At 39.6% G+C, this 27,635-nt stretch overlaps 1 protein-coding gene across 1 annotated transcript in view; it reads right to left on the bottom strand.

Moving 5' to 3' along the window:
* PLCB1 (phospholipase C beta 1) overlaps positions 1-27,635 on the bottom strand; it is an 854,775-nt gene that overhangs the window by 813,375 nt on the left and 13,765 nt on the right. Inside the window, exon 2 of the mRNA XM_068987480.1 lies at positions 17,413-17,490. Coding sequence (XP_068843581.1) covers positions 17,413-17,490 — 78 coding nt within the window. The remainder of the gene's footprint in view (positions 1-17,412; positions 17,491-27,635) is intronic.

Here is a 27,635-nt window from a genome sequence, read left to right as displayed (position 1 = left end):
TCCTTCAAATACATGAATGTCCTATGATTCAGTTAGCAATCTTGACTGAAAAGGGACAACGTCCCTTCTGAAACCAGCTTAGACAATGAAGGAGATTCACTCGCTCATGGATTTGAGACGGTCTGATTTATGTCTCAAATGACATTGCTGAGGATCTGGTCCTTCACTGGTTTGTCTTCTGTGGGATCAGCCTACCTGTTAGGCTCCCAAAGTAGTATCTGAAGCACCCGAATGTCTTCATCCAAGGGAACAAAATATGAAAGTCATGTCTACAAAACATCTTTACAGGACATGATTCAACAAAAGAGAAGAAAGGTCTTTCCCCATAAATTCAAAGAAACTTTCACTTTTCACTGGCTTTGATTAGACTATTCCTGACCCAGTCTCTATGCAGTGACACCCAACAGAACTTTCTATTAGTGATGGAAATGTTCTTTAACTTTACCTGCCCACAGGTGGCTATGGAGCACTTGGAATGTGGCCAAGTGTGGCTGAGGAAATGCATTTCATATTTTAATTAATTAAAATTCAAGTTTAAAATTCAACATGCCACTTTATGGGACAGTGCAGATAGACAGTGGGGAATGGGTGGGTGTAGCTGACTTAGCGACTCAGTGTCCACTGCCTTGAGCTGGTGATGGAATTAAATCCCATTCATTCCACAAAGGAAAGTCATTCTGCCTGGTGTCCTATAGCCCACCATTTTAATTTCCTATAGATTAATGGCTCGACTCCACATGAAATCTTTTGCCAAGGAGTCTTACTGATAAATCTAACACAGCACAATGCCATGTGAAAGTCATTTTAGAATAATAACCTTCTAAAGCTCAGAGTGACCTCAGAGCTCACACACTTCAAATCCATATCTCATAGAGAAGAAATGGGCTTGGGGCATCAATTACTTTGCTCTGGCAGTTATGAGTAAGGCCTAGATTTGCTGACCTTTAGCCATTTTCTACTGAAAAATCAGTCTTTACACCATAGCAATCCAACAAGCCCACTGTAGCAGAACTGACTGCATTCCACAGGAGCCTTCATAATCATTACCTTATTGAAGCTTCCAGTAAAGGATATTGCCATAGACACCTGATATTGTACACCCAAAAGCCAAAATGAAAGAGGCTGGATCCCACAGGCCCTGTCTGATGCAGGTAGCCACATGTGGCCATGGTGGTATGGTGACCAATGTTGCCAAGCCTTCTGATTTTCTGAGAAATTCAGATTTGCATATGAACTCTCCAGATGTTTTAACGCTGGCTTTTACATCTTAATATGTTATGCAAACAAAGCAAGATCTATCTGTCTGTGAACTGGTTTACTCTTCTGTCTGCACCCATGGTAGAGATTTTTTAAGTCTCACTTAAAATCAAAGCCTTCAGAGCAGTCACTGCTGCTGGTGGCCATGCGTATCCATGCATGCCCACTGACAGCTTCCAAAGGCAACTTTGTCTGAGAGCTTTCTCGAAGTCTGGGGACACCAGTCTGAAGGCTCCTTGGCCACAGAGAAGAGCTGGCAGAGGTGCTGCGAACAGAATAGCCCTGGGCAAAGCTGTCTTCAGAGACACATAGGAACTGGTGGTAGATATCAAGCTCTCTTACCTCAATCGCGATAATTCTGGGGTGTGCTTCATGCCCAGAGCTCCCAGTGGGATGGAGATTTAGTTGAGCAGAGTGTTCATGGGTATCTGATAATTCACCCTCTATCGCTGCCTTCCTTTGCCTGTCTCACTTCCCCACTGCTTGGTCCATGCTTCAGGAGCTCACCTTCCAAATAAACTACTTGAACTTGAATCTTTGTTTTGAGGTCAACTTCTGGAAGAACTCACCCTACAAACACCAAAAAGCTGAAACAGTTTTAAAACTTTGTTTAGATTTTTGTTTTGTTTATTGATGTATAGTTGATTTACAATGTTGTGGTAGTTTCAGGTGTACAGCAAAATGATTAAGTTATACATATATATTTTTACAGATTCTTCTTCTTTATAGGTTTTAGAGAATGTTGACTATAGCTCCCTGTGCTATACAGTAGTTCTTGCTTGGTTATCTATTTTATATATAGTAGGGTGTATATGTTAATGTTTTGTTTCTAATTTTTCCCCCAGTCATGAAATATGTTAGGGCTAAAATAGATGAAAATTTCACAACCTAAAGTCCCATCTCCTCTGATCATCGAAGTCTCAGTATTCACAATGTGGGGCTGAAACTGCTGGCCTCTTGCATAAGGAAGACAGGCTACAGGTACATATGTTCATCTAAAAATAGAATCCATTATGTATATCAGCATAACACTTAGTTTCTTAGCATAGCAAACGGTTCTGCCCCATAAAACTTTTCATTGAGGCATTCACTTCACCAGGTGCATTGTTCACCATGCACAACACTAAAGAGAAATCTCATGCAAAATCTTTCTCATAACAATGCATATTGAAGACTGAAGTAAAAACCAAGTATTCTTATGGGAGAAATATGGATTTTTACCACTTAAATATATTATTTAGAACTGATTATATCACAGCTTCCTATCACCCCTGTATATGACCTCATTGTCTCTAGTTTCCCTGCTGGGCTAATGTGTCAATAAAGAAATAATTTCTACAAATTAATAAAAAAAATGACATGATGTCATAATTTACCAAGATGATATCTGCTTTGTATTCATAAGTTTAAGGTATAATATAATTATATCAAATCATTTTTGAAACCACATTTGCTCATTCAAAAGTATAGCTAGTTTAATTAAATATGTTCAAATAGCAACTTGGTTTAACAGAAGATCTAGAAAAACATAAAGGTTAATAAACAGGCATGAATGCTGATGACATGTTCAGCAAAAATAAAACGAATACCTAGTACTTAGAACATCCAGGGAATGGAAAATTAAATGAATTTTAATCAACTGAATATAACAAAAGTATCTATTTTGATTCAATCTTGGATACTAAGACTCCTTCTAAAAAATGTTAGTAATTTCCTGCCTTCCTAAGTACAGTATAGGGAATATTATTCAATTGTAGCTAAATAATTCAGAGTCTTGTAGGGCCTCTGGGTGCTTAAGCTGAGTCTGATTTTTGATAGAAATGAGGCCACAGAAGGAAAGGCAGAGTGAACACAAGCCCTCAGGAACTTCACTGAATTGATTTGCAATGTCAGTTTGCTTCCTATCAGTGTTCACCTTGGTTGCATGTTAGAATCAAACGAGGAGCGTTTAAAAAAAAAAAAAAATCCAAGGTCCTGACCGCACCCCAGAGCAATTAAATCAGATGCTCTGGGGAGGGGACCCAGGCAGCAACAATTTTTGAAGCTCCCCCAGTGATTTTAATGTTTCTTGTGCAGCCCAAGTTGAGAACCACTTCACACTGTTTGCCTTTTCCTTGCACATGCAATATGCCTACTGAGATTTCTTTTCAGACAGATCTAAGGGGGGAAAAATCTGAGAAAAACAACTTTACAAATTAAACAAGATCTTTAAAAAGCAAGAAGTTAAGGGTCAGGACACACAGCCAGGCTACCTGGATTCTAGTCCCGTCTCTATTCATGAACTGTGTAACGAGGGTCAGCACTCTGTGTACATGTCAATGTTCTAACCTAGAAATGGGAGTGATAAGAGGCCTGGCCTCATGGGTTCATGGAAATGACTGAATGTGTATGTGTGCACGCATATACACACCCCGGCATGCACATGCACACATATACCACAGCAGTGACCTGTGTGCAGAAAACTCCATATATGTGATGCTATTTTTGGTGATGATGATAACAGTAATAATAACAATAGATAAAAGGTGTGTGCAAATTGAACTAGTGCATATGAAAAGCAATTTATGTGATAACAAGTTCCTAATAATCAGGTTGTTTAACCTTTTAAAATTATTTAAAGAAAGTAAGGATAAAATGTGAAAAATAGAAAATTTTTATTTTGGTCTATTTTTGGTAAATACTTAAATGACAATTTAAGTATTACAATTTTCCACCTTTATTTATTTTACCAGATGGAAAAAAGAGGCTTGTCATGCTGATTAAATATGGAAAGAGTATGACAAGAACTGCATCAGTAGAATCAAACAATTTTGCATTTGCAAGAAAATGACCTAGAGGACAACCAAATATGCTTTTCTATCTACAACATCTATAATTCAAGCAAAGAAACATGACATTGGGTCAATACCAAGTGTCTGGGAATTCTATTCACAATAAAGGCAAATGGGTTTTCCACATAACAAGGAATAGAATTATGAACAATACAGAAGTATTTGCTCTACACATTCCTTTAATCCAGTGTCTCAAACTAATTTTTTATCAAAAGGTACAAATAAACCATCATAATAACTTCATAGCATGGAAAGCATCCAATTTAATTGCTACTACAAGACTAGGCAATGCAAAAGAATGCTCAAACTACCGCACAATCGCACTCATCTCACATGCTAGTAAAGTCATGCTCAAAATTCTCCAAGCCAGGCTTCAGCAATACATGAACCGTGAACTCCCTGATGTTCAAGCTGGTTTTAGAAAATGCAGACGAACCAGAGATCAAATTGCCAACATCTGCTGGATCATCAAAAAAGCAAGAGAGTTCTAGAAAAACATCTATTTCTGCTTTATTGACTATGCCAAAGCCGTTGACTGTGTGGATCACAATAAACTGCGGAAAATTCTTCAAGAGATGGGAATACCAGACCACCTGACCTGCCTCTTGAGAAATCTGTATGCAGGTCAGGAAGCAACAGTTAGAACTGGACATGGAACAACAGACTCGTTCCAAATAGGAAAAGGAGTACCTCAAGGCTGTATATCGTCACCCTGCTTATTTAACTTCTATGCAGAGTACATCATGAGAAATGGTGGACTGAAAGAAACACAAGCTGGAATCAAGATTGCCGGGAGAAATATCAATAACCTGAGATATGCAGATGACACCACCCTTATGGCAGAAAGTGAAGAGGAGCTAAAAAGCCTCTTGATGAAGGTGAAAGAGGAGAGTGAAAAAGTTGGCTTAAAGCTCAACATTCAGAAAGCGAAGATCATGGCATCTGGTCCCATCACTTCATGGGAAATAGATGGGGAAACAGTGGAAACAGTGTCAGACTTTATTTTGGGGGGCTCCAAAGTCACTGCAGATGGTGACTGCAGCCATGAAATTAAAAGACACTTACTCCTTGGAAGAAAAGTTATGACCAACCTAGATAGCATATTCAAAAGCAGAGACATTACTTTGCTGACTAAGGTCCATCTAGTCAAGGCTATGGTTTTTCCTGTGGTCATGTATGGATGTGAGAGTTGGACTGTGAAGAAGGCTGAGCACCGAAGAATTGATGCTTTTGAACTGTGGTGTTGGAGAAGACTCTTGAGAGTTCCTTGGACTGCAAGGAGATCCAACCAGTCCATTCTGAAGGAGATCAACCCTGGGATTTTTTTGGAAGGAATGATGCTAAAGCTGAAGCTCCAATACTTTGGACACCTCATGCAATGAGTTCACTCATTGGAAAAGACTCTGATGCTGGGAGGGATTGGGGGCAGGAGGAGAAGGGAATGACCCCGGATGAGATGGCTGGATGGCATCACGGACTCGATGGATGTGAGTCTGCGTGAACTCCGGGAGTTAGTGATGGACAGGGAGGCCTCGTGTGCTGCAATTCATGGGGTCGCAAAGAGTCGGACACGACTGAGCGACTGAACTGAACTGAACTGACAAGACTAGGAGAGCTAAATATAAGCAACACATACAATTTTGTAATTAAATTATATTAGGGGTGATGAAGTTTGAATCAAAGCCAGGATGCTATATATTTCTAAACTCATATTGCAACATATTCAAATGAGCCCTGCTGTTGTTATCAGCCTGATGAAGTGCTGTGATAGAGACATGAAAATCAGATTAATTCACTAACACCCTCAAAACGATTCTAAAGAAAGTACAATGGTGCCATTTCATAATAATCAGCTTGATTTTAAAATACATTTACTAAAAGACCACGAATCACAATCTGGTAAAGGCTTCCATTCTAACAACATGTTCTTCTGTTGTATCTACATAGGCTAAGCAGTCATAGCATCTCGCTGTCCTACACTAGCTCGAACTCATTGAGGCAAAAACTCCGGGACTTGCGGCAGTGAAAGAAAGGTTGGAAATAAATAAAGCTTAATCTGGAAGCAAAATTGATGAAAAGTGGCTTACTCCTCAGTAATCCAACAGACCACTATCTAAATTATACTCACAAATAACTGCAAGCTTACTCTCAGGATGTTATTGGAATGGAGAAGGAGGAGCTGCCTGGTGCCAATACAGCAGTGAAAATCCCAAAGTGATTATCTTAGGAAAAAAAGACACAGACAACCGTGGTGGAAACCAATTCTGCTTGTGAATAATATCATTTCTCCTACCTAAGACTTTTAAATCATCTTCAAGCTCATTCCACAAGATGCTTCCAATTCCTGAGGGTCAAAAACCTTTCACCTATGATGCAGTATTTATTAGTGGATTACCCTCAGTGGGAAAGTCTTCTCAACGATAAATCCCTTCTTTTGCCTTCTGTAGTTCTGCTCCTGAAATGTTATGAAATACATAAACATCTTGTTTGCTCCAACAGACCTAAGGCTCAATGCTTTAGATCAAAGACCACAACAGAGTCTAGAGAGGAAACAATCTATTGCCTTGAAGAAGAAGAAAAAATATTTTTAAATATATGTAAACAGACAGTCACTTGGCTTTCAAAACAGAATGTTTGCAGTCCCTAAAAATTAGTTAGGGACTGTTTAGTCAGAGACTAACTGTTAATTATATACCAATAATAGAAACTACTACAATGGACCTTGAGGGCATTATGTCAAGTGAAATAAAGCCAAATAGAGAGAGATGAATATGACATGGCATCACATATATGTGAAACCTTCAAAGGTGGGGAGGTGTCAGACTCACAGGAACAGAGCGTAGAAATGTGGCTGCTGAGGCTGGGGCACAGTGGGACCAGGGGGATGGTGGTTCAGCCCCTGAGCGTGACCGACTGGAACCCCATGGACGGCAGCCTGCCAGGCTCCTCTGTCCACAGCATTTCCCAGGCAAGAACACGGGAGTGGGTTGCCATTTCCTTTTCCAGGAGACCTTCCTGATACGGAATGAATCCAAGTCTTCCTATTTAGCAGGCAGATTCTTTACCACTGATGACCTGGGAAGCCAGGGGAACTAGGAAGAGGTTGGTAAAAGGCTATGAATTTTCAACTATAAAATGAATAAGGTCTGAGAATCTGATGTGTAATACAGTGAATATAGTTGATAATACTGTATTATATGAATGAAATTTGCAGAAAACAGAACCTACATGTTCTCACACATACAAAAAAGAAGAAAATAAGTGAGATAGGTGATGGATGTGCTAATCAACTAGATGCAGGGAATTCTTTCACAATGGATAAATTTCTTTACTTTTATTATTTTTAATCACCACAATGCACACTTTAAATATCTTACAAGTTTATTTGTCAACCATACTTCAGGAAAACTTACATTTAAATTTTGATTTAATTTAAAAATTAAATCTTAAAAAAGCTACCACAAAGACTGAGTCTACAAAGCAGTATCCATTGTTCTTGGACAGAGGAGCCTGGTAGGCTACAGTCCATGGGGTCACAAACAGACACAAATTGAGCAACTAAACAACAACAAAGCGTTGTGCTACACACTTTGTGTATCATATTTAACAGCAACTCTGAGAAAGTTAACACTCAGTCTTACAGATGAGGAAATGGAGGCTCAGATGGTTGAAGAGATTCGCCAGATATGACTCACTGGATGTGAGCTAGAACTAGAACTCCAATCCACATCAGTCAGATTTCAAGTTCTGGCCTCTCAGATGAAGACTCAACTAAAAAATCTCCCTGGCTTAAAACAAAATATTTACCTAACAGGTTCCAGTTACGGTGCCTCTTAGTAAGAAATCTTCTTAATTCCCTTAATTATGGGGCATCTCCATTAAGCTGTTAGACATTAAGGATCCATGTTAGGCAGTTCCTAAATGAGGATTCTACTAAAATGAGTTTATTTTAGAGGTGTCTCCAGGACACATGTGGAATAGAGACAGGAAAGGAAGGAAGTCCATGAAGCGTGTGTTCTCAAGCCAGTTACCTCTAAGGGTAAAGGGGCCTATTGCCCCTGGAGTGCGCTAGGATAAAACAGAAAGCTTGCACCTTCGAGTTATGCCACCCAGAAGTTTGTGGTATTTGCCCATCAAACTTGTTTGCTCAGATGGGTGTTAGTTAGTTCAGTCACTCAGTCATGTCTGACTCTTTGCAACACCATGGACTACAGCATGCCAAGCCTCCTTGTCCATCACCAAATCCCAGAGCTTGCTCAAACTCATGTCCATCGAGTAGGTAATGCCATACAACCATCTCATCCTCTGTCATCCCCTTCTCCTGCCTTCAATCTTTCCCAGCATCAGGGTCTTTTCTAATGAGTTGACTCTTCACATCAGGTGGCGAAAGTATTGGAGTTTCAGCTTCAGCATCAGTCCTTCCAATGGATATTCAGGACTGATTTCCTCTAGGATGGACTGGTTTGAACTCCGTGTAGCTCAAGGGACTCTCAAGAATCATCTCCAACACCACAGTGCAAAAACATCATTTCTTCAGCACTCAGCTTTCTTTATGATTCAGCTCTCACATCTGTATATGACTACTGGAAAAACCATAGCTTTGACTAGACGGACCTTTGTCAGCAAAGTAATATCTCTGCTTTTTAGTATGCTATCTAGGTTTGTCATAGCTATTTTTCCAAGAAGCAAGTGTCATTTAATTTCGTGGCTGCAGCCACTATATGAAGTGATTTGGGAGCCCAAGAAAATAAAGCTTGTCACTGTATCCATTGTTTCCCCATCTATTTGTCATGAAGTAATGAAACTGGATGCCATGATATTTGTTTTTTTGAACGGTGAGTTTTAAGTCAGGTTTTTCACTCTCCTCTTTCACTTTCATCAAGAGGTTCTTTGGTTCCTCTTCGCTTTCTGCCACAATGGTGGTGTCATCTGCATGTCTGAGGTCATTGACATTTCTCCTGGCAATCTTGATTCCAGCTTGTGCTTCAACTGGCCTGGCACTTTGCATGATGTACTCTGCACATAAGTTAAAGAAGCATGGTGACAATATACAGCCTTGATGTACTCCTTTCCTGATTTGGAACCAGTCCATTGTTCCATGTTTGGTTCTAACTGTTGCTTCATGACCTGCATACAGATTTCTCCGGAGGCAGGTAAGGTGGTCTGGTATTCCCATCTCTTGAAGAATTTCCCACAGTTTGTTGTGATTCACACAGTCAAAGGCTTTGGTGTAATCAATAAAGCAGAAGTAGATTTTTTTCTGGAACTCTCTTGCTTTTTGAACCAGAGATCAAATTGCCAACATCCGCTGGATCATAGAAAAAGCAAGAAAGGTCCAGAAAAACAATGCCAAAGAATGTTCAAAATTTTGAGCATTACTTTGCTAGCTTGTGAGATGAGTGCAATTGTGCACTAGTTTGAACATTCTTTGGCATTGCCTTTCTTTGGGATTGAAATGAAAACTGACCTTTTCCAGTCCTGTGGCCACTGCTGAGTTTTCCAAGTTTGCTGGCATATTGACTGCAGCACTTTCACAGCATCATATTTTAAGATTTGAAATAGCTCAGCTGGAATTCCATCACCTCCACTAGCTTTGATCGTAGTGATGCTTCCTAAGTCCCACTTGACTTCACATTCCAGGATGTCTGGTTCTAGCTGAGTGATCACACCATTGCAGTTATCAGGGTCATGAAGATCTTTTTTGTATAGTTCTTCTGTGTATTCTTGCCACCTTTTTCTAATAGCTTCTGCTTCTGTTAGGTCCATACCATTTCTGTCCTTTATCGAGCCCATCTTTGCATGAAATGTTCCCTTGGTATCTCTAATTTTCTTGAAGAGATCTCTAGTCTTTCCTATTCTATTGTTTTCCTCTATTTCTTTGCACTGATCACTGAGGAAGGCTTTCTTACCTGTCCTTGCTATTCCTTGGAACTCTGCATTCAAATGGGGATATCTTTCCTTTGCCTTTGGCTTTTCTTTTCTCAGCTATTTGTAATGCCTCCTCAGACAACCATTTTGCCTTTTTGCATTTCTTTTTCTTGGGAGTGTTCTTGATCACTGCCTTCTGTGTAACATCATGAGCCTCTGTCCACAGTTCTTCAGGTAGTCTGTCTATCAAATCTAATCCCTTGAATCTATTTGTCACTTCCACTGTATCACTGTAAGGGATTTGATTTAGGTCATACCTGAATGGTCTAGTGGTTTTCCCTGGTTTCTTCAACATAAGTCTGAATTTGGCAATAAGGAGTTCATGATCTGAGACACAGGTCAGCTCCCAATCTTGTTTTTGCTGACTCTATAGAGCTTCTCCATCTTCAGCTGCAAATAAATCAATCCGATTTTGGTATTGACTGTCTGGTGACATCCATGTGTACAGTTGTCTCTTGTATGGGTGTCATGAGCTCCAGAGGCCAGAAAGAGCAAAGGAATGCAAATGCCACTGGGGTCCAACTCTCAGCCACAGGAGCAGTAAGGACTTGGCTTTAGATTTGGGGCTGTGTTCCTTCTATTAATTTCTTTATGTGAAGAAAATCTGGGGAAGGTGAAGGAAAAGACTTAATCCATAGATGCTGCTGCTTGTTGGCAATGACTGGTGTCCTGCTACAGGCCTAGCAAAGATACCAGCCTTCCAGCAGTGATACTCACATGCTCTGCATTGTTTTCTGAGATAAATCAGTTGTTGTTTCAGGGTTCAGGGGAAGCTACCAAATAAAAGCGTGTAGAGCTGATCTTTTAATTTATAATCACATTGTTGCACTCAATGGACAGTTGAGTGTCCTACCCCAATTACCATAGACAAGAAAGTTCAAACCTGATGTTTCTGGTATATTCTAGAGAAGTGTGTGTGAAAGAAGAAGCGCTGTTGATAAACAGTGATTAATAAAATCTGTGGTGCCTGGTGGTTCTTTATGGAGCCCAGACTATTTTTTAACATGATATTACTAGCTTTTCTTTATAGAGGTTTATGATACAACAGCTTAAATATTTACAAACTCTTGACTTCTTTGCTGAAAAATATCACCATGTGCTATGTAAAGATGTAATTTTTGAACTTTGCATTTGAACTCGGTATAGAAATATAAGGTTACTATAAGAGAAGGCAGTCTATAGTTTTCATTAACAGAAACTTACCACTTTACAAGGATCCCCAATGACTGTTTCATGCAAAATAATAGGCCAGAACAAGACAACAGATGGAACAGATGGTGGAGTCCTCCCATGTCCTGTTCCCTAGAAATGACTGAATACACAGGTGTAAATGTATGTCTATAATCTAGGATCATGGGTAAACAGAAGGGGTTGTACTTCTTGAATCCGAAAGCATGGAAGGCAGAAGATAAATGGAATAAAAAACAAGCAGGAGGTGACACCCCAGAAACTCACAGGCATTAAAACAGGAATAGATCTGGACCACCCAAACCAGGTGGTGGAGGTGTCAGCATTGGGAGTAAAGTGGGAACATCTGATCAGGACACCCTGCCATCATAGTTCACACTTCCCATACCCTGCACACCCCAGCCAGAAGAAAATTACATGGCAGACAGTGATATCAGGGCCAGTTCCAACCAGAAAAAACAGGGACCACTCAAAGACAGGACTAACCATTCGAAGAAATTAGACTTCTGAGATCATCAGTCCTCAAAATACATATCATTGGTCTGAATGATATCTATGGTCTAAATGTTTATGTCCCCACACTCCATGCCAAATCCTTATGTTGAACACCTAATACCCAAGGATGGTATTAGGAGACTGGGCCTTTGGGAGGTGATTAGGTCCTGAGGGCAGAGTCATGGGATTAGTACCCTTATAAAAGAAGCTCGAGAGAGAGATCCTCAGGCTTCCCTGGTGGCTCAGTGGTAAAGAATCCACCTGCAGTGCAGGAGACTCGGGTTCAACCCTAGGTTGGGAAGATCCCCTGAAGGAATAAATAGCAACGCATGCCAGTATTCTTGCCTGGAAAATCCCATGGACACAGGAGCCTGGCGGGCTACACTCCATGGGGCTGCAAAGATTTGGACACGACTGAGCAATTAAGCATCAACACAGAGACCCTTAGCTCCTTCGATCACATAAGGACACAAGAAATCTGCAGCACAGAAGAGGGGTCTCTCTGGGCCATGCTGACACCCTAGTCTTGGACTTCCAGCCTCCTGAACTGTAAGAAATATGTCATTTATGAACTACCCATTCTATGGTGTTTTGGTACAACGGCCCAAATGGACTAAGACAATTTTACATGAGTTAAAAATCTGAACTAATAATAATGATGGGTAAGAGTATAATGAATAAGAAAAATCTTGAATAAAGCAAAAAGCAAAAAAAAAGTTGGAATGTGAATATATCAAATTTGAAAATGTCAAGTCATCTTTTGTCATGCATAAGTTAAGAAATTCAAAGACAAGCCACAGACAGGAAGAAAGTGTTTGAAATATCCCTAACAGCTAAAGGATTAACATCCAGAATAAATGGACAACTCTCAACACAAGGCAAAGAATTTAAGCAGGTTATTGGTGTAAGAGGAAACAGACATTGCCCATAATGTTGGAAAATGTACACAGCTCAGTAGCAAATAAGGCAACAGCAAATTAGAGCAGAGATACAATGGCTGCATCAAATTGACAAAAATTAAAATGTTTCTTAATAGTGTTGGTGGGAATTGAGGAAACAGTTCCTCTCACACAAGACTGGTTAAGCTATAAAATGACACAACCAGTAACTAAAATTTAGGATATATATAGCCTTCAATCAGCAACTGTACTTCTCAAAATTTACCTCAGGGATGCCTGACCCATATACTCAGAGAGAGATACATAAGACAAAGTATTACTCCAAAGTACAAGATTGTTTTCGTGTAGCCCCAAACTAGAAACAAATACCAAGAGTCCACCAATGAGAATATTTTATTGTTAAATAAAATTTCATCATCCATTCCCTGGGCCTCTCAGGTGACACAGTGGCAAAGAATCCACCTGTCAATGCAGGAGATGCAAGATACTAAGGTTCAGTCTTTGGGTCAGGAATATCCCCTGGAGTAGGGAATGGCAACCCACTCCAGTACTGTTGTCTGGAACATTCCCTGGATAGAGGAGCCTCGTGTGCTACAATCTATGGGGTTGCAGAAAGTTGGACATGACTGAGTGCCTAAACACACAGCCATTCCATGGGACGTTATAGAGGTGTAAGAAAAATAAAGCGGATACACATGTACTTACATGGAAAGTTCTGTAAGACATACTGTAAAGTGAAAATCAAGTGTGTGGAAAAGTAAAAATAGAATGATGGTATTTAGGATACAGATGGATATAAACAAAACAAAATATTTCCATAGTTAATACACACATAAATTCATTAAAGAGAGACCTGGAAATATACCATGAAGCTGTTACCAGCAGTTGACTTCACACTGCACTGCACAGCTGGTGGGATTTTAGTTGCCTGTTCAGGGATCAAACCTGGGTCCTCTGCAGAGTCTTATCCACTGGACCACCAGGCAAGTCCCACCAGCAGTTGACTTTGGACAAGGCCAGGATTGTGGTCAAAGGTGGGAATCAGTCAAGGACATCAACACTGCTTTACTCTCTTACAAAAGAACCTATTAATATTTGCGGGTTAGCAACAAAAAGAAAAATAAATATCTGTAACAGAAAAAGATCAAGTAGTAGGCAGTCTTCCTTTAAAACATGTATCTCTCCTCCTCTTCCTTTTTAATTATGTGATCCTCTCTCCCCTTCCCCAAGCTCCTGTTTCAGGGATACAAGGAAGAGTTTAATAAACTATACTGAACTTCTTGTATCTGAACTGGTGATGACTAGTTTTATTTTTACACGAATCTTGGCCCAGGGTCAGGGCCTCAGGTTGCAAGGCAGAGGTCTACTTTGTTTCATATTCTAACAGACTATGTTTGGGTTTGCCTGTTACATGGACCCCCCTTTTTTTCTTTGGCTCCCATACGGATTCCTCTTGTAGTTCACATGTTTTTCATGGATAATACTTCCTACTTTGGTTTCTGGTCCTGACATGGCATAGCTCCAAAGAAAAGTCATAATTTAATGTAGGAAACCTCTTCCATCCTCAGCCTGTACAAGAGCCCTTTCTCACTCATGATCACAAATAACCTGATCCTCTTCACATGACACGTACTGACATAAGAAAAACACCCATGCTTAAGATAGTCATATTCAGAATCTCGTTTCTGCTAATTACCATCAATAAAATTTATAGAGCCAACATTAAAAGGGAAAGAGTGATTAGAATAATCCCAGAGCTGATACCAAGTATGAACATTTCCCTTAAGATGATGTTCATATTTATCTGCTCCCCACCAACCCCCAAACATGCCTTCAATGTTTCATCAGAAGCACATTTCTGCTACCTAAAAGCCAGCTCTGGTTTTTACGTTCTTCAATCTGTTATCTGGGTTATCAATCTTCTTTGCCACCTACCAATTCTACGGTGGCAAATCAAAGGCTGGGTTACAGGACACGTGTCAAGGCTCATAGAGAGCAAAATCAGTGGCTTCAAATCAGTGGTCCATGGTACAGTGTGGTCAGGACAGGAGAGAGGATCTGGATAAGAACCCATCAAATGTGAGGATTCTCCTCCAGGGCTATAAAAAGAAAATCCTGTAACAATATTCTTTACTTCTTAAGCCATTCAGCTCACCTCTGAGCAGTCTAGGCTTCAAGTGATCACTAATCAAAGAGCTTCATAAAACAGGGAGCTCAGCTGGTGCTTGGTGATAACTTAGACAGGGGGATGGGGGAGGTGGGAAGGGGCTCCCGAGGGAAGGGTCTATGTATACTGAAAGGTGAGTCAGCAGAAACCAATGTTTGTTGTGCAGCAGAAACCAATACAACATTGTAAAGCAATTATCCTCCAATTAAAAATAAATAAAAATTTTAAAAAACAAAGGACTTTGGCACAGACTTCGTGGGCCAAGGAGAAACACGGACAAAGACAAAAGAAGAAGCTCCAGGGAGAAGAGGTGAATAGCACAGATACCAATGAAAGCTTTCAAGCAGAGGCGAGGAGGGAATCAGGGGATAAACTTTAAAAAGTATCATATTTTTTCTCTGAGATGTAAACTCTGTAGTACATGTGATAGATTCACATCACCAAGACTAACTGTCAATTAAAATATTTTAAAGAAAGTGGGGCTCTAAGCAATATCATGATTGCAACATTCAGCCCATCCCTTCAAATAATATTATGCAAAAACATGGACTTAAAGCTTGCTTGCCACTGCTCATCTGTGAGCACCGTCTCTGCTCACATGCGTTTAAGCTGCTAATACATCACTCACAGGGGTCCGTCTCCTAGAAGTGGACTCATCGCTCTCTCTGGCTCTAGAACTAGGCTTAAAGCCAGAAGAAGATTACAAACTTGGAATCATGTAAAGTTTCATTTTTTCCTTAAACTACGCCATCTCTTAGATATTAATATATGATAATTAAAAAAACAAACCTCCAAACTCTGACATGACTGATGGTTGACTTAGAAAGTGAAAAACGAAACCACCATCTCTTGGCTGGAACTGAAAGATTGATGCTCATGAAAAGAAAGTAATAAAAAGAAGTATTGCTACCACAACATCTGCTTCATCTGGTCACAAACTGCATTACAACCAAGAGAAAATGGTCTGCGTTCAAAAATTGAGATTTTTTCCTACATTTGAAAATAAGCATTAGTCAAAATACTGGGTTCAGGGAACAAGAGATGTACATCAAAGAGCCTCTGGTCCTAAACACTTTCTCTTTCTCAAGCAAAGAAATATTTATGATTGGTTTTAAAGGGGAGCTTAACTGAGTTGCTATGAATTATTTAAAATCCCCAAAATATCTTCTGCTGCTTTTGTAGAAGCTTGATTTACAAGCTGAAAAATCAAACTGACACTCCAGTCTCTCGTACAAATACCCAACTTTAAAAATGCTCTAGGCATTATAAATATATCTTTCATGAATATAGCTTCAACAGTTCTAAAAATAGCCTTTAGGAGGAAAAAAAAAAAAGAAAAAGAACCCTTTCAAGCCATTGTTTTATACATAACAGCAGGAAACCAAACAGAATGTCAAAGCCAAAGTAATTAACACACCCAGTAATAAACATGAACAGTCAGTATGAAATCTTACTCAAATGTCGTTTTTGACATTAGCTTGGGGTCTATGTCTGTGGCCCCATGTCTGTCGCGAGAGGTGACTATAGGGCACCCATATTCAGAAAGCAACTCCAGGACAACAAAGGTAAAATCTGTCCTTTGGAAGATAGGTTAAAGAGACACATTCAGGACTGACCCTGGGGGGCCATATATTACTTTCCAGCCCCCTAAGAATTTCCCCAGGCTCCAGCCTGACCCCAAACCAGCCACTGTACAGAGCAGTCTCTGAACCATTACTCACTGATGAAGTCCAGGTTGCCCCCAAAGGCAGAAAGCTAGGCTGGCAACCAATAACCCCGGACAGAGAGGAGTAACACAAGGATGTGAAAAGGTTGATAGTGCCTCACAATTTGGTCCAGATATTTTATCATCTCAGTATCATTTTGGCAAATCTCAATAAAAGCTGCCCCATCTTTCCAAATATCAGAACTTACAGGACCAAAATATTCTGTGGTCGGTGGCCTTGGAGGTTCAAGTGCAGAACCATAGCACTGTCTATTGAAATAATAACCACTTTCTATGAATATTCTGGTCTAACTGCCTGTTAAACTCCGAATAAATTTTATGATCTGCAGACATTCTACTTTTTAATAATTCAATATGGAATCAGCTCAATTGGTTCCATAATAAATGAGATTCTAAATTTATGATATGGTGAACAGAAAGCTAAAACAGGAAAAAAATTCCTGAAAATGGGAAGAATTTTATTCCTGATTTTCTAATGTGAACCAATTATCAAGGCCAAATTCCTGCTGAGGCTGGGAGACCCTAATAAGCAACAAAGGGCAAAAGGAAGAGAAAGCGAAAGTCACAGTTACAGTCCTGGGGTCACAGGGGCTTTCTCATCCCTTTTCTTCATTCCCTATGGATAGAGCTGCGGGGAGACTTACAGCAGTAACACCGACTAACTTCCCTCTACAACAAATGCAATTCACGGTTCCATGCTCTTGTCCTGAAAAGTGCCAAATGTTCTAGGATTTAGCACATCTAATACTTCAGGCTACAGTCCTTGGAAACTCTCCAGACATTTCCATTTTAGGCATTCTTTTTAAGTAGAATCTTTAAATAAATTACTTAAGAGTCATCCATGAAACAGATAAAAACCTGAATACTTTGCAAATCAGCAACTCACTGGAAAATGTAAAAGAGACATATCTCACTTCTTACCTTGTTTTGATCTGTCCAGTAAAAGAAAAATCCCTGAGGGTCAGTCCTCAAAATAATCGGAGTGACAATAGCAGAGTCCTAGAAGTGTAAGAAAACACGTGTGTATCAACATGTGCCAAAGTAGAAAGTCTTACCTGGGATGACTTAACAAGTTAGTAATTAAGAGTTTCTCCAAGACCATCAGTTATTAGTAAAACTTTCAAAAAACTAAACGTGACATCTTTAACATCAGAGGATTATTAATTACATAACTGGAGATGCTCTCCTCACAATTAGAATACTATTTAAAAAGGAAAAGGTCAGTGATGTGTGTATTTATTGATCGAGGCATGTTTTTAAAGGCATTGGCATGTTTTCTATTAAAAAGCTATATTTAGTATTCCAAATATAACACTAAACATTACATACTTTATATGATTAAAATTAATTAAAATCCATGCTTGAGGATATTATTTTAAACTATATTTGCTCTATAAAATGATCTTAATTGTACTAAAGAGAGTTAACACAGCATTTAGGTGTTGCTATTTCCAAGGTAACAGTAAATTAGGCCATCTTCTACGTATTCAGAAAGCTATAAACAAAATTGTTTCAAATTTAAATTTCACACAATAAAATAAAACATCATAGACAGTCTTCTGAGTTTTAAGCATGCATATTACAAAGCAAAAACTGCCTGCATTGTAATTACAATATTTAACATTTCTAAAATATGTGTTCTTTTCTTTTGGCAATTTTCACAGAGGCATACCATCTGCACCAAAAAACACATGTCACTGGATATGGATTTTTATACTGAAACACTGAGGTCTCTGCAGGGATTGCATTTTTTTTTAAAGAGACATAAATAACTAGTTTATTCCAACTTTTTCATACACATTATAACTGTGGTATGTCATATCCTCTTGATCAAAAAGATCTGTAATAAATTTAGAACTTGCAGAGATAATTTTGGAATTTGGGGTTATCTTCCTGATGGGTAGAATGGATCTAAGGCTTTGTGTACATGGTAAAATTTACTCTAAGAGTCAGGTCAACTCCTAACTGCAGGCCACCGCTTGGGCTCAAATCACTGCCTGTGCCCTCCCTGTACCTCAATTTAAGGAATAACAACTGGGAAAAAAAATAAGATAATAATCATACCTCCCTCAGAGGTTTTTAGTTAGAATTAAATTTCATTCCAATCGCAAAGAAAGGCAATGTCAAAGAATGCGCAAACTACCACACAATTGCACCTATCTCACATGCTAGTAAAGTAATGCTCAAAATTCTCCAAGCCAGGCTTCAGCAATACATGAACCATGAAATTCCAGATGTTCAAGCTGGTTTTAGAAAAGGCAGAGAAACCAGAGATCAAATTGCCAGCATCTGCTGGATCATCGAAAAACCAAGAGAGTTCCAGAAAAACATTTATTTCTGCTTTATTGACTATGCCAAAGCCTTTGACTGTGAGGATCACAATAAACTGTGGAAAATTCTGAAAGAGATGGGAATACCAAACCACATGACCTGCCTCTTGAGAAACCTATATGCAGGTCAGGAAGCAACAGTTAGAACTGGATATGGAACAACAGACTGGTTCCAAATAGGAAAAGGAATATGTCAAGGGTGTATATTGTCACCCTGCTTATTTAACTTCTATGCAGAGTACATCATGAGAAATGCTGGGCTGGAGGAATCACAAGCTGGAGTCAAGATTGTGGAGAGAAATATCAATAACCTCAGATATGCAGATGACACCACCCTTATGGCAGAACATGAAGAGGAACTAAAAAGCCTCTTGATTAAAGTGAAAGAGGAGAGTGAAAAAGTTGGCTTAAAGCTCTACATTCAGAAAACTAAGATCATGGTATCTGGTCCCATCACTTCATGGCAAATAGATGGGGAAACAGTGTCAGACTTTATTTTGGGGGGGCTCCAAAATCACTGCAGATGGTGACTGCAGCCATGAAATTAAAAGACGCTTACTCCTTGGAAGAAAAGTTATGACCAACCTAGATAGCATATTCAAAAGCAGAGACATTACTTTGCCAACAAAGGTCCTTCTAGTATAGGCTGTGGTTTTTCCAGTGGTCATGTATAGATGTGAGAGTTGGACTGTGAAGAAAACTGAGCATCGAAGAATTGATGCTTTTGAACTGTACTGTGGTGTTGGAGAAGACTCTTGAGAGTCTCTTGGACTGCAAGGAGATCCAACCAGTCCATTCTAAAGGAGATCAGTCCTGGGTGTTCTTTGGAAGGAATGATGGTAAAGCTGAAACTCCAGTACTTTGGCCACCTCATGCAAAGAGTTGATTCACTGGAAAAGACTCTGATGCTGGGAGGGATTGGGGGCAGGAGGAGAAGGGGACGCCAGAGGATGAGATGGCTGGATGGCAATCCTGACTCGATGGACATGAGTTTGAGTAAACTCCAGGAGTTGGTGATGGACAGGGAGGCCTGGCGTGCTGCAATTCATGGGGTCGCAAAGAGTCGGACAGACTGAGCGACTGAACTGAACTGAAATAGGGTAATTTGGGTAAAGCACCTGGATCAATTCTTGGCACATAAAAATATTTATTATTATTGTAGTAGATTATTGTAGTAACTTTTAAAAGTTGAATTATTAAAATATTAAATGATTATCACAGTATTCTTTTTATTGGGGTATATATATATATATACACATATACATATATAAAATTCACCATTTTTAAGTGTAAGGTTCATTAAGTTCATTAAGCAAAGTATTTAATGTTTTCACACTGCTATGCAACCATGACCACCACCCATCCCCAGAACTTTTTCATCTTTCCAAACTCAAACTCCACACTCAATAAACACTAACTCACCATTCCCTCCTTGCCACAGGCCCTGACAATCACCATTTCTATATCTATGACTAGACTGCTCTTTGATAACTCACGTAAGTAGCCTGGTGGGCTACAGTCTATGGGGCTGCAGAGTGTCAGACACGAATAAGCAACTAATACACACACATAAGTAGAATCATACAAGTATTTTTCCTTTTGTATTTGGTCAATTTCATTCAGTATAATGTGCTCAAGCTTCATCCATGTCACAGTAGATGTCAAAATGCCCTTCTTTTTAAGACTGAATACTCCTCAATTATATGGATATATCATTTTTAATCACTCATCCATCGATGGACATCTGGGTTGTTTTCAACCTCCTCTTATTGTGAACTATGCTGCTCTGAAAAGGGTCTACAAATAATTGTTTGCATCCTTGCTTTTAATTCTTTTCCATATATACTCAGAAGTGGAATAACTGGATCATATGATAGTTCTATATTTAATTTTCTGAGGAACTGCCATTATGTTTTTTCCTGACATTCTTAAGATTCGTACTTAATGTGCAGTCTGAAAATATCCTTTACAAGGCTTGTGCTTCTGCATAGAAATTCAGCTGAAATTTTAAAATTCCAAAATTATTTCTAAATGTAAAAAAAAAAGACATTTGGAAGCAAATTTGATATTATAATGCAAGAATAATTTTTAAAACATTTTAGGCTTCTCCTATAAGATTACATGCATAAAAGTTCAGAGCAATATTTCCAATAAATCATAGCAATATTTTCAGTTCCATTATATCACCTACTCTTCCAGAGTTGGGCAAAATAAAAGTTTCCATCAGACTTCACAGAACACACAACCCCATTTCCAGGTAAATTTGCAATTAACCTGTAGATGTAACTTCTCATTCTCATGTCAGTTCCTTTTCTTATCAGAGTGTCTGACAAGAGTATTAGGTAAGATTCTAATCAAAATCTTGGTGACAGTTCACTGCCAGGATCCGAGACAATCAAATACTTATAGTTAGCAGAGTAAAACTACTCAAATTTATATGCTGGAATATTGTGTTAGGCTGCCTTGGTGCTTCTGATACTGCTATTTCTAGCTTATTCCTTCTCCTCCTCCAAAATTAAAGTTCCTTTGTTCAATATTTTTTTGACCCCACTCTTCCTGCCACAGTTCTTCTGCTAAATGATCATTTATCTCGGCTCTCTGCCTACTTCCTCCATAATCACCTCTAACATTCCAAGATCAGCTGGGACTTGGCATTCTTGCCATGCAAAGCAGGATCTTACCCAGAAATACATGAATATCCACTTTCAATTCCACTGGTTTTTTTCCCACCTCCCACATAGCAGCAAGTGTCTATTTTCTCCCCCCACTGAAGTAGCCACTCAACCCAGACCTCAAGTATTCCTTTTGTAAATTAACTTTTATTGGCACATAATTGCTTTACAATGTTGTGTTAGTTTCTACTGTACAGCAAAATGAATCGGCTATAGGTATGTGCTCAGCTACTCGGTCATGTCTGACTCTTTGCAACCCCATGGAATGTAGCCGTCAAGGCTCCTCTGCCCGTGGAATTTTCCAGGCAAGAATACTGGAGTGGGTTGCCATTTCCTCCCGGATCTTCCCGACCCAGGGATCAAACCCACGTCTCCAGCATCTTCTGCATTGCAGACAGATTCTTTACCACTGGGTCACCTGGGAAGTCAATGTATACATAATAACTCCTCCCCTTTGGATTTCCTTCCCATTCAGGTCAACATAGTACATTAAATAGAGTTCTCTGTGCTATGGAGTATGTAGCCATTTCTCCAAAGACATATAGGTGGCCAATGGACACATGAAAAGATGCTCAACATTGCTCATTATTAGAGAAATGGAAACCGAAACTAAAATAAGGTATCACCTCACCCTGGTCAGAATGACCATCATCAAAATGTCTACAAACATAAGTGCTGGAGAGAGTATGGAGAAATGGAACCCTCCTGCACTGTTGGTGGGAGCAAAATTGATACAGCCACTATGGAAAACAGCATGGAAGTTCCTTTAAAAATTAAAAATAGAACTATCATATGACCCAGTGATCCCATTACTGGGCTTATACCCAGAGAAATGCATAATTCAAAAAGACACATGCATCCCAATGTTCCAGAGAAGGCAATGGCACCCCACTCCAATATTCTTGCTTGGAAAATCCCATGGATGGAGGAGCCTGGTAGGCTGCAGTCCATGGGATCACGAAGTCGAACACGACTGAGCAACTTCACTTTCACTTTTCACTCTCATGCACTGGAGAAGGAAATGGCAACCCACTCCGGTGTTCTTGCCTGGAGAATCCCAGGGACAGAAGAGCCTGGTGGGCTGCCATCTCTGGGGTCGCACAGAGTTGGACACGACTGAAGCGACTTAGCAGCAGCAGCAGCAGCATCCCAATGTTCATAACATCACTATTTACAATAGCCAATTTAGGAAGCAACCTAAATATCTATAAACATTTAGGAAGCAACCTAGACATTTAGGAAGACAACCTAAATGACTCACAACAGCTGAATGGATAAAGAAGGTGTGGTACATATATACAACAGAATATTACTCAGCCATGAAATGGAACGAAATTGTGCCATTTGTAGAGATGTGGATGAACCAGGAGAGTGTCATACAGAGTGAAGTAAGTCAAAAAGAGAAAAATAAATACTGTATATTAATGCATATATACATTAGAACAATCTACATGGAATCTAAAAGAAATGGTATAGATGATCTCATTGGCAAAGCAGAAATAGAGACACCAGATGCAGAGATCAAATATCCTTAATTGTCAGAATATCGGCTCTAGTTTGAAATTTGAAATACATGGCCATCCTTCATTTCCAAGGCAACTGTAGCATTTCACTGCAGAATAATGGAGATAACTCTCATATGGTCTAGTTTTTATTCTTTCTCTATCAATATCTATAATATGTCTATTCCATAGGACAGTGATTTTCAAACTTTTGGTGCATCAGATTTACAGGGGGTCTTGTTAAAACACAGACTCCTGAGCCCTTTCTCTGAAGTTTCTCATTTAGGAGATAATCTCAAACTGGAATAGAGTTTAAGAATCTGCATTTCAACTTAAGTTTTCAATGATGTCAGGAATACAATGATGCAAATGCCAAGAAACACCAGTGAGGTTAAAATGTAGAAGTCCCTGTTTCTTGTAAGTAAATGGCTTATATCTAGGAATTCAACTTTAATTTGCTTATTTAAAGTTATAAGGTATTTTTTTCAATAAACTTCCACCTTGAAAAGAGGAAAATTAATAAACACACTGTCTTAAGTTAGTAATTGTGGACAGTGTACAGTAAACTTCTATGTACCTCTTTCCTTCTAGAAACCATTTCACTCTCAATCCTATTGCCTCAAAAGTGAAATGTATTATAATGATATAAGAAGCTGCTGTTTTGCTATTTACATGAGTTCCCCAAAAAGACTTTAGGTCAAATAAAAGACAGTCAAGGAACAAAGTAAAAGGCCTCCATAAAACCTCAATTTGGAAAAAAAAAAAAAATGAAAGCTAGTACAGCAAGAAAAAATCACTGGAATCAATATTACAATCAACAAAATCCTGTGACAGCTTTATTTGCTCATGATTTGCTCATCAATGTGCTGATATAAGGGCTTCTCAAGCAGCTTAGTGGTAAAGAATCCACCTGCCAAAGCAGGAGACATGGGTTCAATTCCTGGTTTGGGAAGATCTCCTGGAGAAGGAAATGGCAACCCACTCCAGTACTCTTCCCTGGAAAATAACTATAAAATAAATTACATATCCTGGGGTATGATCTATAAAAATACTGAATCAATATGCTGTACACCTGAAACTAACATAATAAATCAACTATACATTAATAATAAATAAATCAAATGTCTTAAAGAAACTGGTAAGCAGTGACAAAATAGTCCAAACTCCCTCCTGATACCAGAATATTCTTTACAAAACTCCCTGACCAAATAATAACAGACACATCCTAAACATTTTTGTCTGAGCTGCAGTTTAAACTTTAAATGGATTTTCTCTTTTGATATTTATAAAATTTTAAGAGGTAGACACTGTTATTATCCTCACTTTACAGATAAATAGACTCAGGTTTAACTTAACTAACTTGTCCAAGGAAACCTAGCTAAGCTAGTAGGTGTAGTACTGGATTAAACCTTTAGGACAGACTCTATACCACTGCCACTCAGTGCTATTTCATTACTGCCCAGCTGAAGAGCTTTTTTTGACATCTACTTTTCTAATCATCCTCCATGAAATGTTAATATCACAGATGTTCTGAATATTTATTTAGATGTTGTATATATACCGTGCTTTATATAAAATTAAAAGAGTTAAGCTTTTTACCCCTCAAGAACCATTTTTCACTTCTTTGGAGATGATTTGGTCCCAATTGAGCAGGCATGCTCTCTACCTATGCTGCTGAATATGGGCTCACCTGAGACCACAGAGCATTTGAAATGTGACAAGTTTGGCTAAGATGTGTTATTATATTGGTTATACATTTAAATCAATGAAAGTGGGAAAGCATTAGTCACTCAATCATGTCAGACTCTTTGTGACCCCACAGACTGTAGCCTGCCAGGCTCCTATGCCCATGGAATTCTCCAGGCAAGAATACTGGAGTGGGTTGCCATTCCCTTCTCCAGGGGATCTTCCCAACCCAGGGATCGAACCTGGGTCTCCTGCATTGCAGCCAGACTCTTTACTGTCTGAGCTGCCAGGGAAGCCCATGAAAATCAATATATTGGGTTAAATAAAGTATATTGCTAAAATTAATTTCGCCTGTTTCTTTTTACTTGGTTTAATATGGCACTAGAAAATTTTACGTTTCCAGTGTGACTTATTTTATATTTCTACTGGTCAGAGCAGCTCACAGTAAGTATTCTCCTTAATAGGGAAATCTTTTTCACAAGTAAGCTTGGCCAGATAATTCTACCTAGAAAGTTTCAGTACTTTTTATGTATGTATGCAGCTACCATTTAGTTTTAACATCTTAGTCCAAAGTCTAGTTGCTTCCAAGAGTCAATTCTTCAAGTATCTGAGTAGAACCAATACCCTGCTGCTCTGAGCTCTCCTTTACCAGGCCAGGTGCATAATGAACTGAACCGTCCCTCTCCAAATTCAAGTGTTCAAGTGCTATGCAGTGCTTCAGAGTGCAACCTTATCTAGAGACAAGTTTCACTGAGGTGATTCAGTTAAAAGAATTTATTAAAGGTGGGCCCTAACTCAGTAGGATTGGCATCCTTATGAAAAAAAAAAAGAAATGTGGACCCAGACACATACAGAGGGAAAATGACATGAAACACAGGGAGAAGTCAGCCACCTACAAGCTGAGAAGAGAGGCAACAAGTCCTTCCCTCAGGGTCCTCAGGAGGAGCCAACTCTGTCAACGCCTTATCTCAGACGTGCAGCCTCCAAAACAATAAGAAAACACATTTCTGTAGTTAAAGTCTCTCAGTCCATGCTACTTTATGGACACCTCAGAAAACTGATATAAGCTGTAACCTGAAGGCTGTAACCTGAAGGCTGTAACCCATTTCGCCTTTTGTCAAGGGCCAGCCCACAGCCCCATAGCCCCCACTGTCAGAAAGCCCACCCACCGACCGCGGCTGACCATGGTCCTGACTCCATGGTGAGTCCACGTCCTCATGCTACTGAACAAGAGAACACAAGCAGCAAGAGATGCGTGCTTCTAGACCAATCAATGCTTCAGAGTCAGCAAGGGAAAAGAACCAGCCATGCTCTACAGGGATCACCCTAGACTTGCCTCAGACAAGCAGCAGAGCCAAAGATGGAAAATACATATATGATGGGGAAGAGTCATGTGAGGGGAAAAGAAGTCCTAGGGTCACAGAAAATCAGATGTGATGCCCAACAAATGTCAGCCACGCAGCCCTGGCTACGAGATACACATGCACACACACACAGACACACACAGGGACACGCGCACACACACACACAGACACACACACAACAAAGGTGGTCTTAGATGTTTAAGTATGAGACTAGGATCAGCGAAGTAAACCTAGGTGCAACAGCATGCATTAGAAGCTTTTCCCCGGGTCTGTCCAGTCTGAAATTTCCCGAAGAACAGGAAAGTGAAGGAGGGAAGAAAGTCCAGGATGGAGCAGGCAAAAAGTGGAGAGAAGCGCCATTAAAATAACTGCCATTTACTGACAAGTATAAAAATCTCTTTTAACAAAATACAACAAACAGTTGAAAGCATGCACCTTTAAATACCATACAAGGTACTGCAGGTCTGTACCAGGGATTCAAATGAACATCCAGATCCCCCATCACCCAAAGTGCTCACTGTTTCGTGGGGGCATCAGATGAGTAAACTGATCATTTCAGGAAGATATAGATATAGGTCTGGGGGCTGTAAGGTGGCATCTCACTGGTGGTTTTATCTTATCAATGCATTTCCCTGATGACTGATGACAAATGATGAGCATCTTTTCACACGGCTGCTAGCCAGGTGCATGTGCACGCACATACAGTGGCCCAATACTTTTTGTATATGATAACGTCCTCTTTCCCTTTCTCTCTCTCTGTCTCTCCCTCTCTTTGCCTGTGCCATACAGCATGTGGGATCTTGGTTCCCCAACCAGGCATCAAACCTGGCCCTGCAATGGCAGCACAGAGTTTTAACCGTTGAAGTATCAGGAAGGTCCTGGCTCAACACTTAATCAGTTAAGATTTAAATCAGTGGTTTACATTTTAATCAAGGATTCTGAACCAGGGCAGTTTTGCTCTCCAGGGAAATGCTGGCCATGCCCAGAAACAATCTTGGTTGTTACACTGGAAGTTTTTTACTGGCATCTAGTTGATAGATGCCAGGGATGCTGCTGAACATCCTACAGTGCACAGGCCAATCTCTTTAACAAATAATCATCTAGCCTCAAATGTAAATAGTGCTGAGGTTGAGAAACATAACTTAGTGGCTTTACATTGCCTTCATGATAAAATCCTGCAATGGCCTACACAGGATATATGCAGCCCCTTGCCCTCTCTCCTCATTATCCGAGCCATTGAGTTCCCCATTCGCTTATTCTTCTCTGTCCTTCAAAGTCCCCTGTGCCCTCCTTCCTTCGGATGCTCACCAGCGCGGCTCCTTCAACTTACACACTTCCCATCCTTTTGTTAGCTGAAGAACTACTTATAACTCAGGTCTTCCCCTACACAGAATTTCTCTAGGGACTCCTTCCAAGCTTCTTACACTCATTTGTATTTTTGCACTTTTTTTCTGTAGTACTTAGCACAATTAGAGTGACATCCCTTACCTCTATTTGCTGAGCATCTATCTCCCCTAGCAGAATATCAACTCCATGAAGATGGGAACCAAATCATTTATCATCATCAATCCACAACACTAGCAAAATGTC

The sequence above is a fragment of the Capricornis sumatraensis genome, chromosome 15 (assembly GCF_032405125.1).
Source record: "Capricornis sumatraensis isolate serow.1 chromosome 15, serow.2, whole genome shotgun sequence".
NCBI lineage: Eukaryota > Metazoa > Chordata > Mammalia > Artiodactyla > Bovidae > Capricornis > Capricornis sumatraensis.
This window is presented reverse-complemented; position numbering and strand designations above follow the sequence as displayed.